This window comes from Pempheris klunzingeri, chromosome 5 (assembly GCF_042242105.1).
Source record: "Pempheris klunzingeri isolate RE-2024b chromosome 5, fPemKlu1.hap1, whole genome shotgun sequence".
Lineage (NCBI taxonomy): Eukaryota > Metazoa > Chordata > Actinopteri > Acropomatiformes > Pempheridae > Pempheris > Pempheris klunzingeri.
This window is the reverse complement of record NC_092016.1, coordinates 19,939,484-19,957,639: the sequence shown is the minus strand read 5'-3', so window position 1 is coordinate 19,957,639 and position 18,156 is coordinate 19,939,484. Positions and strand designations below refer to the sequence as shown.

The window sequence follows — 18,156 nt, the reverse complement described above, 5'->3', positions numbered from 1 at the left end:
CACACATCCTCCAGTCAAAGTTTTGCTCACAGATGGCCTCAATCAGGGACTCATCTGTCCCGTGGAACAAGTACTGCTCATTCACAGCTCTCCCTCCGTTCCTCGCCTTCATCTGCTCCTTCTGCCTGAAAACACACAATATAGAAAACATAAATGCGATGACCTGCAACTAATTATTTACTTTTGATTGATCTTGGTTCATTTTTTTCATTAATTGATTCAATAAATTCTGTTTTTGGTCTCTACTAGCTCCCGAGAAGAATATCTGATTCTTCAGGAACTCCACTATGTTCACAAACCGGTTTAATCCTGTGTCTGTGTGACGCTCGGTGCTCAGCAGGTAGTGTACAGGGAGGTTTTAAGAGGTTTTTTTAGAGCTCACATTGTCATTTACAATTGAGAGAGGGGTTCTGGATCCTTTGGATGCTCTTAAGTTTCATCTCAATCATATCATACTCCTTCGTAGATTTGGAGAGAAGAACGAGCTGAAAGATGAGAGCAAAGCACGGATAGACAGGTCATTAATGAAAGGTATAAATATATATTCAGTGTTGAAGAAGGAACAAAGCGTAGTGAAATCAGAAAGATACCCTGTATCCCAAGTCTATTAAGTCTCAATCTATTAAAATGGAAATAAAAATACCTGTTTAGAATAATGAATGGAATGTAACATCAGTATTTTACTGAATTAACCCCTAAAAAGGCTCTCAAATATCCATTTGGTTTCAGTAAGGCCTCTAGAGATTTAACAAGTACTTTATTAATAGTCATACTCATGGATCACAGGATATGGATCCCACACTGGCATACATGATACACTGTGATTGTTTGTGGGTTAAACTGAAAAAATAAAGCATTTCAGGTTTCAGGTGTCTGCCATGTTTTGTAATGATGATCGTTTTATGCTGCTGTCATCGTTTGGTTGGTTCGATCCTCACAGTGTTTGTGTTTTCTGATATAAATATGTCCACATTCTGCTGCGTCTTGTTATCTTATCAAACTTTGACATACATGTGAAATGCTGGCTGTGACCCCTTCAGTCTCCTCAGGGTTATTATTGACTTACAGAAAAAAACACAGTAACCTTAATGTGGAGTTAAACACCATACTTTTGTTCAATTCAATGTTGCTGGTGGACGCCACTATTTCTGTTCAAATTGTGTGCAGAAGCGATGACGGACAGTTTGCATTGTTGCAACATTTGGCTTTTGTTGTTGTTGTGGTCGAACTATCTATTCCCGGTGTTGTCCAAACCTGATCCTGGAGGACCACCGTCCTGCATGTTTAGGTGTTTCCCAGCTCCAACACACCTGATTCAAATGAATGGGTCGTTATCAGGCCTCTGCAGAGCTGGATGAAGAGCTGATGATGTGAATCAGGTGTGTTGGAGCAGGGAAACATCTGAAACATGCAGTAACAGGGATATAATCTTCCCTAACATGTGTACAGGCCTATTTGCTATTAGTATCATATGTTGTATACTCCCATTTTGTTTAAAATCCTCACTCACCCTTTAGTATATGGCAACAATAAAGATGACGCTAAAGATGACATTACGATTTAAATTCTTAATTAAGACACAGTGACTGTGCCAATTCTACTCATGTGCCCTGTAACTTTTCACATCAGCAATTTGCTGTCATCATGAGATATTTTTCGTGCAGAGTTCTGCCGAGGTCAGTCTACTTGTTGCACCAACGTGACAAAAGTGTGAGTTGTCCTGTTGCACAACATCAGGAGAGTGAGAGAAATATGTGCACACACATTAATAAAATGTCTGATTTGGACACGACACCTGTGTGGAAGTCTGGGGCTTTAAAGTCGGAAACTTCTTGACAAAACTTTGCATTTGCAGCTCTAATCTCAATCTTTTGTCTTTGTATCGTCTGTTGACATATACTTCTGATAAAGGGTTGCAGTTTAAACAAATTAGGCCTTTAAATTTGAACATTTTCCAACTGGTTTAACATTTTTTGATTGAAGTATGTTTTACCATGTTATAAATAAGTAACTTTATCTATATTTCACTTTAAATTGTCAGATGTTATCAAATGGGGTCTAAAGAGAATAAAATGAATTTTTTATAGTTGATATAGAATGTAACAGACAGAATGTGCTTCACACATATTTTCACATAATAAATAATAATTTTGATTTGCTTTCTTTTCTGTGTTTACTCGCTGCAAACTTCACAGAGTTTAGAGGTTTACCAAAGCACGTGAACGCAACACCAGCCCTAGCAACCACCCCGCTTCGGTGTACCTTAGCAACCATGGAGGACGAGCCTTCGCCGAGGGAAGAAAAGGGAAAGGAGGTCACACAAGAAGATAAAGAACTCCTCTACAACCAAGTCGAAGAGCTGAAGTAATGAAAATAAATGTTCAAGGACATCCTCGTGTGTACAAAGTAGCTCCACCGTGAAGTGTGCTAACTCAAAGATGGATGACTAGCTGAAGCTACCTGCTAACGTTGCCCGCTAATGCTAACTTAAGAGAGCGGTTAGTTGTGGTGTTGAGCAATATGGTTATAGGAGTTAAACAGTACTAGTTAAAGCTAAAACACAACTAGCTAGCTATATTCAGAAACATTAGCTGTGTATAGAGGGTCAGAAGTAGTCTCATGCACTTTAACTTCCGCTAGGTTACAGTACGACTCATAATATGACATGTTGAAATACTATTGAAGTATTTGACATTTAGAAATTCTCTTTACTTACTTGCTAGATAACAAGATGAACTTTTTTTTTCTTAGAGGCGGGTGAATATGTCGCCAGAATTTGACAGGTGGATTAATTGTGACCCATCTCTCCAAACATATGAGTTTACCTCTCCAGTTTAAGCCACCAAACTTTTAGCTTCAAACCTCTTCTGCAGCTGACTTTGAAGTTTCTGCTATTCACTTCCACCCAAGATGTTCCTATGCAGCCCTGCTGGCAGAGAATGACATGTTTGAGCGGTTCATCAGCCGCATGGATCCTCAGGACCTGGTGTCCCAGACTGGGGGAGATGCAGGAGCCTCGCAGCTGGAGGGTGGGGTAAGAGCTACCCAGTAACTTCTGTACTTTCTGCACTACACTCAGTATGTAGGTAGGTTTCCCCACTGAAAATGAACGTCAGGAGAACAGATTTTGGTCACTCTAAACATAGTAATAAATCTTGACAGTGACCGTGACATGTAGATGACCTCTCTGCACTTTACTCCTGATAGCCCCACATCATTTTGTGTATGCGTGTGTGTGTGCGCACATGTGCCTTGCCAGGTTCGTGGACGGAGGCGGAGGTCCCGCGGCAACATCTCAGATCGCCCCCAGCAGCTGACTTTGGAACAAAAACTTTATTTGGCACAGAGGGAAGTCACAGAGACACAGCAAGACCAGGAGAAACTCAAACAGAGATACGAGAGAATTCAGGACAACTGCAAGGTTACAACACACCCTGGCACAAAATAAGCAAACAAGCAAAAGAAATGCACTCTTACAGTATGCTTTGTCTTCGCAGGCCTCTCTGAAAGAGGCAGAATTGCGTCTCACAGAAATCAGGAAGGCTAAGAACGAGTTTGAATGCAGACTGCTTAAACCTATGAAGGACAACAGGCTGGAAATGAAGGAGCCTGAGAGGGTGCTCCAGTACATTGAAGACAAGTCAAAGGTAAAACTTTAGGTTGAGTCTATCAACCTTTGCAAAGTTACGTTTAAATTGATTCTGAGATTAACCACTAATACTACTCATGGTAAATGGTCTGTATTCGTACAGTGTCTTCCTAGTTATTTTGACTATTCAAAGCACTTTTACATTACATCCTCATTCATCCATTCACACAACATTCAAGTTGGAGGAGAATATTCTTTCATACATGTTCCCACACTGAAACTGTGCTTCAGGAGCAAGTTGGGGTCCAATGTTTTGCACTTCGACATGCGGACTTGGAGGAGCCGGGGATCGAACCGATTCATGGACGACCCACTCTACATCCTTTAGTCCCTAATTGACCCCCTCATTTGAAGTTAACTTACAAAAGATATAATTACATTTTCAGCTGTTCAAAGTCAATTGTTTTAATTAGTTTAAATGTATGCACGTCTCATAGTTCAAACATTTTACACAATTTTCCAAGACATTCATATGTTTTTATCCAGATCGCGCAGTTGGAGAGGTTTAATCTGAAGAACCAGGCACTGAAGGCCCACGAGAAGAAACTCCAGCTGCAGCTCCAGCAGAAAAAAGAGACGGGAAAATCAGAGTACGAGGTACACAGTGGTGTGTGGGGATGTATCCACAGAGGCTAAGAAAATTGGGAAAGTAGATTTCTATTAATTATGCCTTGATCAGTCCATTGTGTAGTTTTAGAGTTAAACTGTTATGCAAGAGAACAATGAATCGGACTACTCAATCTGTTTTTTTTTCTTGCAAGCCAGTATATACAACATTTATGTTGCCGCATGTTTTCAGGAAATATTCCAGGAGTACAACGAGCCGAGGATTGACAAAAACCCGGATGAGCTCAAAGTGAATCAGTTGAAAGTACAACGTGTCCTCAGTTCACATAAGGTGACTCATTAAAAATGTGTTTTTATTTTTTAGAAATTTCACTGAGATCATTTTATCAGTTAAATTCGGTGTAGATGTACGAAACCACCTTGAATTTAGCTCTTACCTCTGTGTTTGTTTGTGTGTGTGTCAACAGGAGAAGCTGCAGATTGTCACACAGGAGTCCACAGAGCTGAGCAATGACATCACCAAAAGGAAGCAGATGCTGGCAAAGATTGATGAGGAGATACAGCACGTGGAGGAGGTTTGTTTGGTCAAACTGTAAGGACTGAAACTCATAAATGGTTTGGTTTAGTGGTTACCAAAGAGTTGCAGAGTAATTTGCATTAAATTACATAGGATTGACTGAAACACATCATTAGTTAACACTTTATTTCTTCTTTAAACCACACTTACCTCCTGCTCTTTAAACTATTTCCATGTATGCCCCATCCCTACAACCTAATTTTCTCTTTCTTCAGGAATGTCTGAAGGCAGAGGCCCTCAACAAACACCTGCGCCGCCAGATGACAGATTATCAGGCTCCTGGTATCACAGAGTACATGAACGTAAAGGACAGACACAAGAAGCTTCAGCAGAGCATTCACACTTGGGAGAGAAAGGTTGGGATTGCTGAGGTAAACCATCTTTTATTTTCTTTCCCCAAACACAATCAGCTCCCTGCTTAAAAGCCAGGAATCTCTGCCACCTCCCTTAAAAATGGGATAAGATTTTGAGGTGCTCCATTGTTTTATCATACCATACAAAGCCTAAGTCCAGCTGGAGAAAAAACTGTTGTGTGACAGTATATATAACACTGGGCTCTCTGTTTTCTGTTTTCACCAGATGGCCTTGAAGACCCAGACTAAAGCATGGAGCACACAGAGAGCCACTCTTACCCCAGCAAACAGCGCTGACACTGGAGCTGGAGCGAGATCCGAGGTACACCAGCGCCCAGTAAAGCTCCCATACATAGCAGAACACAGCGCATAGAGAAACAGAGAATCAGAGAGCCTCCTGGATCCATTAAAGAGAATATATTTATTCGTGGTGGAAAGACAACTTTGTTGGGAATTGTTGAGATAAAACAATGGACTGTTGCCTTAAAACTTTCATCCTGATCATGTTATTTTATATTTTTTGTGTGAGCTGTGTCCTTGGAAGATTTTTACCATGCAGCATTATGAAGAATAAAATCCACAGTAGAGTTTCTGTAAAACTGCTACATCACATCCTATTCCCTTGTTTGTTGTAAAGTCTTTGTACACTGTTTGGTGTATACAGATAACTTGATTCTGATTTCTTGTTTGGAATAGGCTCCCAGGGGGTGGGGGGAGGGGGAGAGTTAGAAATCTAGGCTTAAATCCCCTCTCTTGTCTCTGCACTCTGGTCTCTCATCACTTCACTCACTAGGGTAAACATTCAAATGTCCTCTGCCTCCTCCAAATAGTAACCTCACTGCTGGTACTGTCATTCTATTTATCTTTTCTTCACCAGATTCCACAGGCTAATATTACAAATTACAGTTTTATATTCATCTGAGAGCTTTACTGACTGCTTGTTTTGCAGCTTTCATTTTTACACCCAAAACCTATGATCATCTAAAATATTATATTTTGCTTTAAACTGAATCATCCAACAATATGTCAAGTCGCTAAATTATCTTCACATTAAAATAGAAGCAGCATTTTACCGTTGCATCATCGCCAGTAATACAATAATCTGATCTAATCTTTATAATCACTGTGAAAGAGGCTATTTGAAGTACTTTTAAACAATTGAAGACTTATTTTGTGTGAACACCTTGAACTTCAATGAGCATAAAAGTAACTAAAGTCACGCAGTACAGAAAGTGGAGGAAAAAAATCCACCTCAGACTCGACAAACTATTTCCTTTATTAGAAAGAAATCCTTGGAGGTATAAGCCCTCAAAGAACTCTAAATGTTATGATGTTACATGCCATATATACAGTTATATACATAAAAGTGCAATGTCACAATGGGTAAGCTGTTTATTTATTATTAATTCTGTCATATAACTGTTTGGAAAATGGCATCATTACTTATTCATGTGTCTTCTTCTAGCACTGCATTTTCTCAAAAAAACACAGCATCTGACATGAAAATGCAACAGTAAAGAATGTCTGAAGTTCCTCTAAAACATTTTCAAAGGCACTTTCACAAGTACATACTACAGATGTACAGAACACCACAGAGTAGCTTATAGCCTACACACGGCATAACTGAGTCCTACTGTTGATGATGTTAACATAGTGACAATAGCACACTTTTTTTTTTTTTTTTTACAACTGGCTTCATACTGTATCTCTGGATATTTATTCTACATCGTTTGTTCTAAGTCATTTCTACCCAGAAACACAACAAACATAACAAAAGTGATTACAAAAATAACCAACGTTAGTAAGTCTGAAATCAATTACCTTTTGATTATTATACACACGTCTGTCAAGTCAAAGATAGTGTAAACCTGCTGTTAGAGAGCATTGCGTATTCATTGCAAACAGAGCCTTTTCTGTGCGTTGCTATGCTAGCCAAACATCCCCAGGACACGCACCCAGTTCTGTTATTTCTGCAGTACAGAGATTATTTTGAAAAAGACGCATACAGGAGTGCAGTCACACAGGTGGCTGCTCTGGCTCTGGCATGTACAGTTTTATGGGGATATTGCATTTGAAATTATGACGTGGACCTGGACGCACATGAGCTGGCTGTTCACCACAGACTGTGTGAGACTTCCTCCTGCTCCATGTGTGCCGTTTCCTGCCACATGTCGGCCAGTTAGAGGCGTGACCATCCATAGACGATGCAGATGATCCACACAGAAAGCCCCGATGACAGCACAAAATAAAATAAAAAAAAAAAAGACATTACTGACATTCCCACCTGAACAAAAAAGGGCTAGAGGGAGACAAAGCAAGCTGCTGTTTTCAGAGACTTTGACAAAGAGAAGCATAGGAAGCAGGGTGAAGATATCGGGAGGCTTAACAGTCATCAGGTCCATGGCTACAGGCAGCACTCCCACAGGGCGCCGCCATGAGTCTATACACATCAGTCAATATGAAGAATGCCTACATCATATATGGAGGATCAACATCCATGCTTTAACTTGTACAGTCATGTCTTTGGGTAGATAAAGCCAAGCAAGGCATAAACGGAGCTATGGCATGTGTTGTATATACTGTAGGTGGGAGATGGTTTGTCATCAGAATGTTAGGTTAGGTTATACAGATGCAAAGGCAAATGTTATCAGGCACACAGTGCCCCTGCGTCACCTGTCACCGCTGCAGGAATTCCAGACTGCACCCTAATGTTCAAACAAAGTTCACAATGAAGTAGTGGTTTTATCCAATAGTCATTTCTCATTTCAGGCAATATGGAAATATGTTCAAAATAAATTTGAGTGAATCCAGCACAGAGGTGATATTTGTACATTTCTAAGACACAACACACGCACGGTATGCCTTGCCACAGAAAGTTGCAGAGTTTACACGCTAGTAAAGAAAAGCATACTGCTATCAGTATCTATTCACAAAGTACCGTTAGTCGTTAAGGGCTCTTCAGGCCCCAAATCAGTCCAACCTTCAAACCATTTCTGTCCAGGTAGTCACAGCACCTTTAGATTATTTAACATTGGAAATCAGTTACATCTCAAAGTCAATAAGGCCTTTGGACCAGTGCACAACACCTTCTGCGGCCCTCGTAGCTAAGAGCAAAAAAAAAAAAAAAACGTTCTCTAGTTCTATGTGTGAGAATGCCACTCTGATCTCTACGGCTCTCGGCAACCTCTGCTTCAGATTCAGGTTCAGTGGTAAACAGAAGAGCTACATGCAGCCTGTTTTGTTCAAACTTACACAGTTCATGAATGTCTGTAAACTAAACTAGCTAGAGTACATTTTCTACAACCTGGAAGGAAGCCTTTGTGATTTGTTGTTTGAATTAATTTTTAAAAATGTGTTAGATAATATTAACCTAAGCATATTAACACATAACTGTGCACATCTTATTAAGACAGGAAGATTTGTCCGATTGACAGATCTGTCTATCTTCTAACTCCTACATCAGTCTCCCAGTCAGAGGTCTCTTTATGATCTCCATTTCAGCTTCAAAACACCACAAGGAAGCATGTTTTCCTCTCCAGGTCCATGTATTTTACACGCTCTCAGATATTACTTGTCTAGACACCGGTAGTGTTTTGCCGCCCCCTGGAAGATAATTGAAGGTTTTTGTTTTATATCTCCGGTTCCTGTCCCAGAGGTTACATGGTGCAGGACTTGTCCAGAGGGTCCTGAGGAGTCGTAGCTGGAGGCTGTGCAGCCTGGCTGGACTTGGGCAGGACCATGGGCTTGGGCCTCAAGGCGGGGGGTTTGAGCTGCACCCCCATGCGGGGTGCTACCATGGGCTTGAAGGTGCTCATGGCATCGCTGGTGCTGCGGCGGATGGGTGGCTCAGTGTTGGCGGTGGACCTCAGCATGACGCCGTGGATGGGGCTGAGGGACTCACTGGAGCTGGCCGGCGTGGGACCCCCGCCGCTGCTGCCGGGGGTCTGCCGCTGCTCCAGGGTGTCCAGCACCACGTCGGGGGCGTGCTTGGCTGAGCTCTGCCGCTCCAGCTCGCGCAGCTCATTCAGAGCAGTGTTCATAGTTTCCTCTATGTCCTGCAGGAGACAGAGAGAGTGTGTGTAAGAGAGGAGGGGGGGTATGGGAGGATGATAATAACACTGGTGACAGAGATGAGTGTGCGACAGGAAGGTTGGGGTTAAAAATGGGAGGAAACTAAAAGAGAAAGTAGAAGAGTGAAGAAAGAAACGAGAGAACAGCAAAGACAGTAGGAAACAAAAAGCGATGTTAACAAAGGACCACAGTGACAGTTTTCAAGAGAACACCAAGCATGCATTATACATGCAGAGAGTTAGTAGAGAGTATAACTTTGCACCGGCATGTCTCCCTCTGCATGCTAATGACTTTGGATAGCAAAGGAGATGCAGAGATGACAAGATCTGTTCATCTAAGCATGCTCCCAGTAGGCAGACAGACAGCCCAGCACAGTTTTAAGTACTCTCTGTGCGTTCTAACTGAGGCTCCATAAAAACCATCATTCACGGCTTTACTCTTCATGAGTATGTGACAACAGTCAAATTAGAGCCACCACCTTCCTATCAGCGGTGACGCAAACATGGGTGTCTGCTTGAAAATTAATTATTGCCTGTTAGGCACTGATATATTCTGTGATAGGTTTTCATATCTGAAAAGTTCTCTGTGTGCTCACAAGCCAGACTTCCGTAAATATACTGTGAGGAGTCCCAGTGTTAAGCTAAGCTCCCTGCTGTCTGCCTGTGAAGCTAGTCTTTTGCGTGTATTTAGCACACGGACACAGTTGCAGCCAGAGGAAGCAGAAGACAGGGACTGACTATGTTTTTACAGGGCGGGGCAGGGCTTTGATGGTGGAGGGAGCTGCGGTCGGGTCGCCGCTCGTCCCGCGCTGACCTGTGCGATGGTCTCCGGATCCAGGGGCTTGCCGCCGTGGTGGTGGTGGTGGGCGTCAGTAAAGCCCGTGTACTGGCCCGAAGAGGTGGAGCGGCGGATTGGGGGGCTCTCCATCTTCTTCAGCGACTCGTGCCGGCTGATGTTAGTGAGACTGCCGTGGCCCGTGCGGCGCCGGCGTTCGGGGCTGTCCATGGGCATGTGATTGCGACTCCGCAGCATGTCCCGTGGGCTGAAGTGGCCTAGAACCGGGGAGCCCATCTCTGGGGTGCCTCCATGTCCTCCATGACCATGCTGGGAGGGATGCACCATGCAGTGGACATCGCTGGGGCGGGCAGGGGGCCGCCGAGATGGTGGGTCTGATCTTTTCTTGTGCCTGCTGGGACACAGGAGAGGACACAACAAAGGCACATATTTACTCACTGTGGTACAGCTTTAATCTTTTAACATGTTACAACGTAGCTAGCACCCAGACATTGCACTTTGAGTTATCGTTTCTTCTTTTTAATTGCAGCTGTTGCGCCACATTGCATCTTCCAAATGTGAACTTTTTTACCAACTAAAAGCCTTGTGTTTGTATTGACTGCTGTCCTCTATAATTTAAGCCTTAAATTATTGAATTTCTTTAAGGGCTTCCTCTGGGTAGGGCTCTGAAAACACAACAATCCTACAGACATGAAAATCCTTCTAGGTGGATGCACGGGGGTTTTCTATGTTACAATACACGGACAGGCCACAATTTTTAGTTGCCTTAAGTCAGCCCTCATCAAACATTTACCACTGTGGAAAAAAAACTATCAGTGTCATGAGAGGAGCCCTGACGTCAGTGCCTCAGACGAGCTTATTTGTAGAGCAGGTAGTGTGGAGCTGGCTATCAGCCAGAGGAGGGAGGCCTGTGGTTCATCAGAGCACCAAATCAGGCTCCCCTGGAGAAGCTACGGCTGCCTCAGCAGTACAGCTGTCCTCTGTCTGAACCTGGACCAGCACAGCACCATACACACCTAATCTGACACACACACATTTGAAACATGGACAGAGCAGAGCGGGAACACACTCACACTCACACACGGACGCATGCCTGCTGAGTTATGCATGATGTTTCTCCACAGTAGCATCTCCTCCCTTGAAGCGGTTCTGCTACTCCATAAAAGGCCGATGGAGCAGCAAACCCTCCTCAGTACGTCTCTAACGGGCTCTGCTCTGCATATTTATGACTAACGGCACTCCAGTCCCACAGACAGCCCGAGTGAAGAGCTGTAATGTTTAATCAAAGCAGCCATCATCACCATCATCACTTTCAGTCTAGCAGCTAAATGTTTAAAAAAGATATTTGAGCATTTGGCATAGAACTAGGATTTAATCTAGAGAATTTAATAATGTAGTTATCTAATTTTTATTACATTAAATCTCAGTAATTCAATGATTTTATTTCAGGTAAAAAAAATTGAATAATATAATTTCATTTTTAAGCAGTCGCTTTTTCAGTCAGTACAACATTTTCTGACACGACGATAACTTAAAATATTAGATCACATCTGAAAGCTGATACGCGTCAGATTGACGATTTTAATTAGTCTTCTGATTGCATTATTAGTTCACTGTGATGACGAACAAGCGGTAATTTCATCCTTTAATCACTTCTCGGAGGCAAATGGCTTCATTTGAGACTTTACGCCTGCCTGATGAACGCTGTCTCAGCCATTGTCATGACGATTTCCGGGCAGCTTCATCACCGTGCTAAACAAAAAGCTATAACGAGCAGATATGAGGGACTGTGAGTGTGTCAGAGAATGAAAATTGCAGCTTGGTCTCTCCCCAGTCCCGTCATTTCATCATTTCACCGCTGAAAAACTGCTCGTCTACGTGAAAGTCTCAGGTCAGTCCAAACAGCCATGTGTGCTTATGTAAGACTCTGAAACTCGTACCTGCTCACACATGCAGAGCACACAAAATGTCTATGAATTAAGCAATAATAGCTACTGGTGGTAGTTAAAACACTGAAAAATAAAGACTCTGTAGTGGAGCGGTGCAGGCTGGTGAGGGAAAGATGATTTTTTTTCTGACTGCAGTGAGAAGTCTGGAATAGTAAACAACTGCAAGGACCACTGACAACCTGCAGGGGGAGCAGTCTGTATTCATAACACCAGTCTCCCTCTGGGACAGAGTGTACACCAACAGGCACTGCAACTTACTCTGCAAGCTGTCATCACACTGACAGCTCACCCTTTGTTTACCGTGGTCTTGGCTAATAATAATGTAAATCACAAGGCGTTCCACGAGTCCCTCTCCCTCAGAGCGGAGAACGAACCAACCGTAGTACTTGGTGTGATCCCATCAATGTGCATCGTCTCCGCCGAAAGAGGCAGCAACATAACCGCCTTGTTTACTAACGCTTGCTTGCTGTGGTCGTGATGCCAAACTCTCGTAAGAGGTCCCGTCTGGCGAGGGGGTTGTTGATTGAGAACACCGGGAGAGGAAAATATCTAAATAAAGCTCAGGATATAAATGATTCAACACTTGTGAGGATTGTCTGAATGGAAGAGCGGAAGAGTGAGTGGGAGGGGTAGACGGGAGATGAAGAGAGAGAGGTGGGGGGTCACCTGGGAGCAGGAGACAGGTAGAAAGAGTTGTTTGGCTGGCTCTGGGAGTTAGACGAGCTTCATTAAGGCTGATGTGAAAAAGATGATTCATTCAGATATATTCTCCACCCGCATACAAATACCTGCAGTGGTGTAAATATTGCCTCTGGTATGAATCATCAACATTTCAACAGTGAAGTAGAGGGAGCGAGTGTGGCTCTGAATAAAATAGCACTTGCTCATGTGTTCGGCAAGAGTCTGTAACAGACGTTTCAAGGTCGCTTACTCCACCGCAAGAAATGCAGCAATGAAGAGAGGAGCAGGAGACGAACTGGCTGGCAACCAGCAGACGCTGCCAAAAAAAACTGAGGTGTGATTGGATATTCTGTCTGTGTGCCATCACTGTGGATGTACAGTATGTTGCAGTGGGGATGAGTAAGCACCACTGTGACATGGCTAATTAATACTCGTACTTTTCAACTGGAACTGGGGATCAAATAGTGGGAGAAGTTTTGCTCGTCCTGTGGCAATTAGGCTGAGAGAGTTGAGCTGAGGATACAGAACGAGCATTATGCGACACATCTTTTCCTGCTCATATAACAGGCAAATCAGACACGTGCTATAAACGGCTCTGAGTGCAAGCTTGTGCTGAAGTGTAAGGTTAAAAAACAAGTGGAGTGGAGTGTAGAGACGAGGAGTTTGTGTGAGTGCATGTGCCGGTGTTCACACCTGAAGCTATTTAAGCATCTTGGATGATGCAACACTGAAGCTGTTGCAGACATTCTGCTAGACTGTCAGTCGTTATTGGATTGGCCGTCTGTCATTAGCCCTTGATCACCATGGTGTCAGGAGGACTGGCACTGACTAACTTAACGCATTGTTGAGTGCTGTAAGAAATCCTAAAATACTGGTTTTTTATCATGAACTTTGGTCAAATCTTGGCTGTTCTGTGTTATGTGCAGTGACATCTTTTCTTTTGAATTTTCAGGTTATTAAGTGTGAGTTTCAAACTGGTTTATCTGTTCACCAGTAGTGTCTACCCCCTCCCTTTCCAAACACATGACTTCCTTTACAATCCAGACAAACACAACAGGATTTTTTCCCAGGAAAAAAAACACCTCAAGTGTAAGCAAATAATCAGGTATTTATGAATTGGATAGAGGATGCAAATTGTTTAAAATGCCAGATTCCTAATTTAGGTGCCTTTTAGAAAGTGCTTATGAGAGACTTTTATATTTGTGTCCAACAGCCATGTGAAAACCAACCTGGTAATATAGGCCTCAGAGATCCTGGTGTCAGTGGGCGAGCCGATGTCTTTTCCTGAGCATTTATCGTCTCCGGCGTGGCCACTGCTGGCCTCGCTGTCGGCCTTCTGACTCAGAGTGTCCGAGAAGTTGTCATCACTGCGACACACAGACACAGAGTGACATTGAGGCATTCAAAGAGGAGGAGGAAGTGACAGTCTAAAGCAAAAAAGGAGAAATCAGCAAATCAGTCGATCTTTCATATTTGCAATGTTCCTCTATGGCAGTATTTGATATCAGTTTCCTGTGAGTCAGCGCGTCTCCCCCTCTCCCCCAAGGTCCAGAGAGTCAGATGAGTCATATTCCCGGGCCTCTCAGTATTCTGGTGATGCACTGTGGTGGTGACATGCACACACCCACACAAGCTGGCTGTATGTGTTTCAGGGTACAGTTGGTGCCTGTCAGGTGGCAGTAATCAGAGCTACTGAGCTGCACTGCTGCCTCTGATGATGTGCATTAGCAGATAGAAAACACAGTCACTTATTTAGTGAGTCCACATGAATGCACATGGACAGTGACAGAGCAAGGAAGAGCACTTCTCTAAATCTGAGGTGGCGGTAAACACAATTCACAGACAGACGAGCGAAAGTTCCAACACTCGACAGTGGAGTCTTGAGAGGGGCGTCCTGTGCTGAAGTGGTCTCTCAGACGACTCTCTGCATCTTTTAGTCTGGACTCTTTTTTATGGGACAAGTTAGGATCACAGCCCCGTGTGCTCTTCCACTCCTCTGCCTGCTCTGTTTAAGTAGGGAGCAGGATGTTACTATGCTCCGGGACAACCCGTACGGCAGTAAATTCCCCTGCTCTTTCATTAACTAAGAAGACATCCCATCAGCAGTGCCCCTCCTGGTGAATTATTGATGGAGGCACACTGACGGGACAGCAGCAGGGGAAAGAAGAGAAGAGGAAAAACGGGAAGGCATTCTGAATGGCCGTTTTGTCGGCCAGCTACTAAGTGATTGGAGTGATTCTGTTCCTGTCCTAATGAGACCGTGAATCCAGTCCATTAGGCACTGACAGTCACCATGGCAGACTGTATGCTTGTTAGTGCTGAGAGCAGGAGACAGTGACAGAGGGGCTGGCGGAGGACCCTGGAGATGAAAAACGCTCTACAGCGGAGCGCGTACGACAGCAGCGTGCCGGACAAGTGAGGCTGAAGGGCACAGTGGCAAGGCTGTAAGCTAAATGCTAATGTCAGCGTGCTAACATACAGTGACAATGTTAGTCTACTGATGGTGAGCGGGTGTAGTGTTTGCCAGTCTTAGTTTAGCATATTAGCATGCTAACACGTGCTAGTCGTCAAACCTGCTGAGACTCCGTGAGCGTCATTAGTTTTGCAAGTAAATGGTCAGAAACCAAAACATTCAACAGATGAATATTTGGATGTGAAGTTGGTGCAAGATGACAAGTGAAGGAATCACATAAAGATAGCAGTGCAACCTTTATTATGATCACGATACTTATGACTTTAATTCCTATGTCAGTGTAAATACATGGACTATTGTTCAGCCTTAAAGCATTCTCTGATGAGCTTGATGCACTTGTGCATTACTTAGTCACATCTAAAATAGTACTGGATGAAAAACACTCACATGTCTTGGACCACAATATACTGGTGTGGCACCAGGCCATCGATGCCGTTGTGCCGTCCCTCCCACCAGTCTTCTGACGCCCGCTGATACAGCAGCAGGGAGGCGCCCTTCTTGAAGGACAACTCTCGGGAAGAGCGCCCAACGTAGTCAAACTTGGCAATGGCTTCAATGGGTTCGCCCTCTGTCAACGGAGAGAGGATTACACAGGTCAGGTATGTCAGACAGGGCGAAGACAAGACGTACCGATGGCCATTATCGCACGTGCAGACATTTGTAATGACTGATGGAAGTGGTTGCAGTCTTATGAAATAAAAATCTCCATCTGGATAGACAGCGCGCACACCTAAATGCATGTTGGCTCTGTTGCAGGTGAGTCTTACACCAGATCTGGCAGACTGGCATGGTTGTGCACGTGGATGCTCATGTGTGACACTTTGTGCACATGGAGTTCAAGTGTGCTGAGCCAGTTGGTTATTTTAGTTGTAGTCAATAGTAACCTGGATCTACAACACCAGGCCAGGGCCACAACAGGCCCTGAGGAGCTTTAGCAGGATAATTATAGAAGCTGGTGAGAGGAGATCTATATGACTCAGGGGCATGTCAATCACTGTATGGATCATTAGGCTGGGTTGATATCTGCTCAATAACTGTACAAGCAGATCATCAGCTGGATCAGTGACTAGGAAATAAACACAGGGAATTTCAGGCAATACTAATCAGTGGTAGACTGAGTGGTTACTATTACGCTTTAGTCCAATTTATAAGTACTGATTGCTCTCTCTCTATCTAGTCCATTATATTTTAAATCACTGGAAACCATCTAGACTGTCTATCCTGAAGAAAACCGCTAGTTTCACAGCTACTGTCGAGCTACCATTGGAAAGGTACACGTCTCCAAGCCAATATGCATGCACTACAGCAACACAGGTCTAAAAATAGCTTCTTTATTCCGCCCTCACTCCTACCTCTGCCCCCCCCCTCCCTCCTCCCATCTCACTTTCTCACTTTAAATCAGACAGGGGGTCCCTGGACAGACTCGCCCTAGCACAGGCTCTCCATATACACAGGCAGTAGGAGTACATGGCAGAAGCTTGTATCGGCTGAGAAAAGCCATCATGGTATGTCTTTCACAGGAGCTTGAAAGTAATTCTCAGATGAGCAGAGAGGCCACGTGAGAGAGGAACTACAGACGTGACTCTGAGCAGAGCCGAGGTTTCTTCATTTCTCTCGACCTCATTTTATTATATGTCTCCCACCCCCCCCAACCTTTAACATTCCACCTTCCTTGCTTCATTTGGTCGTTAAGGTTGACGGGGTGGATGTGACGGGCTCCGATGAAATGTGACAAGCAGGAATTTACTGTCTGAATTAATTGGGCTGCACTGCAGCGGACAAGGCTGTTAATAAAGATGACGGAACCCTTATCGGTGCAGGGGATTTCTCCTCCTGTCTATTTTCTCAACCTATCCATCCATCTGCAAGTGTTTATCCAATGCACACACACACACACACACCCTGGTGCTGCAGTGACGTGGCTGCGGCTGAGAGCAGCAGGCCATAAACTCAAATCTCTGTGTGGTAAAGGATCCCCTCTGTCATGTTGTGCAATTATAACTGAGAATCGCTTCAGACCGAACCACCCGGGGTTACACACACACACACACACACACACACACACACACACACACACACACACACACACACACACACACACACACACACACACACACACACACACACACACACACACACACACACACACACACACACTCACACTGCGACTAGAGTTAAAGAAATGTTAAACTGTGGGAGCTGCAGGCCTGTGGTGTAAGAGATACGAACTGTCAGATGTCTTGCACAAGCCAGTGGAGCGGAGTTGGCGTGGATGTTGCTCTACATTCATGTTTGTGCATAGAAACAGGGGAGTAGGAGCCTGGAGTGAGATATGGTTGGGATCAATACAACAGGAGGGGTATTAAAACACTTTTCCCTCCTGATACTCATCTATCCAACCTTTCCACTGAAGAGAAATCTAAGGTGCTCGCTGCAACAAATGAAAAGACTGAAGTAGGTTAGACATAGATCCTCATGGGGGGAAAAGGATGACCCTTCAACATGTGCAATCCAATATACAGTATGCCCTCTGGGCCTGATGACAACAAGGACATCCTACTGTACTCCTGCAAAGTGAGCTATAATCAATGTGCCAGTTAGTTCACCTTTGGCCTTGTAACGAATTTACCAGCAGATAACATCAATGTATTGATGGCGTGCGAGAAAGGGCCAATCTAGAAACAGACCGTTAATCTCCAGGCATGACAGCCACAGTCCATGAGACCCGTCATGAGCGTCGGCTCTGAGCAGAAATGGGCTGTGGGACAAAGTGGGAAAACAGGTTGCAGAGGTGTCATTTCCAGCAACCATCTTTAGAATTCTTTTGAAGAATGTTAATCATTCTGCGGACAGATGGTCCGGATGGTGGGAAAAGCCTCTTGTGTTAAAGTGCTCTTAAATGACTTTCTGGGTTTTTAAGGGTATTTACATTTCGGTAAACTGAAAACATAACTCTGGGACTTGAATGTAATGGTAAAACGTGAGGGGCACAAACTGGGGCTGCAGCTGTTTTCAGCCTCAGCTTCGTTTTAGAGTTTTTA

General features: G+C 43.9%; 2 protein-coding genes across 4 annotated transcripts in view; one reads left to right on the top strand and one right to left on the bottom strand.

Moving 5' to 3' along the window:
* The first annotated feature begins 2,272 nt into the window (after positions 1-2,272).
* Positions 2,273-5,552, top strand: cfap263 (cilia and flagella associated protein 263). The gene is made up of 9 exons (XM_070831487.1): positions 2,273-2,364; positions 2,911-3,034; positions 3,260-3,421; positions 3,498-3,647; positions 4,136-4,246; positions 4,449-4,547; positions 4,684-4,791; positions 5,009-5,164; positions 5,373-5,552. Exons 1-9 carry the CDS (start codon positions 2,273-2,275, stop codon positions 5,517-5,519), a joined length of 1,149 nt encoding a protein of 382 aa, XP_070687588.1. The 3' UTR covers positions 5,520-5,552.
* An 849-nt stretch (positions 5,553-6,401) lies between these two features.
* The window catches only part of srgap1a (SLIT-ROBO Rho GTPase activating protein 1a), a 79,473-nt gene continuing 67,718 nt past the window's right edge, over positions 6,402-18,156 (bottom strand). For 2 of the 3 annotated variants that reach the window (XM_070830198.1, XM_070830199.1), the window contains exons 19-22: positions 15,503-15,683; positions 13,872-14,009; positions 10,031-10,406; positions 6,402-9,201 (exon numbers count right to left, since the gene is read on the bottom strand). In XM_070830198.1, coding sequence (XP_070686299.1) covers positions 8,803-9,201; positions 10,031-10,406; positions 13,872-14,009; positions 15,503-15,683 — 1,094 coding nt within the window. In that variant the 3' untranslated portion in view covers positions 6,402-8,802. Of the gene's footprint in view, positions 9,202-9,965; positions 10,407-13,871; positions 14,010-15,502; positions 15,684-18,156 lie in introns of all 3 variants that reach the window. The other variant, XM_070830200.1, reaches the window with a different exon arrangement.

Excerpts from the sequence above, each read along its gene's own strand:
- cfap263 (XM_070831487.1), top strand. The coding sequence starts at position 2,273 with ATGGAGGACGAGCCTTCGCCGAGGGAAGAAAAGGGAAAGGAGGTCACA. Across the intron at positions 3,035-3,259 it reads CCTCGCAGCTGGAGGGTGGG|GTTCGTGGACGGAGGCGGAG; the intron begins GTAAGAGCTACC and ends GTGCCTTGCCAG. Across the intron at positions 5,165-5,372 it reads GAAAGGTTGGGATTGCTGAG|ATGGCCTTGAAGACCCAGAC; the intron begins GTAAACCATCTT and ends TGTTTTCACCAG.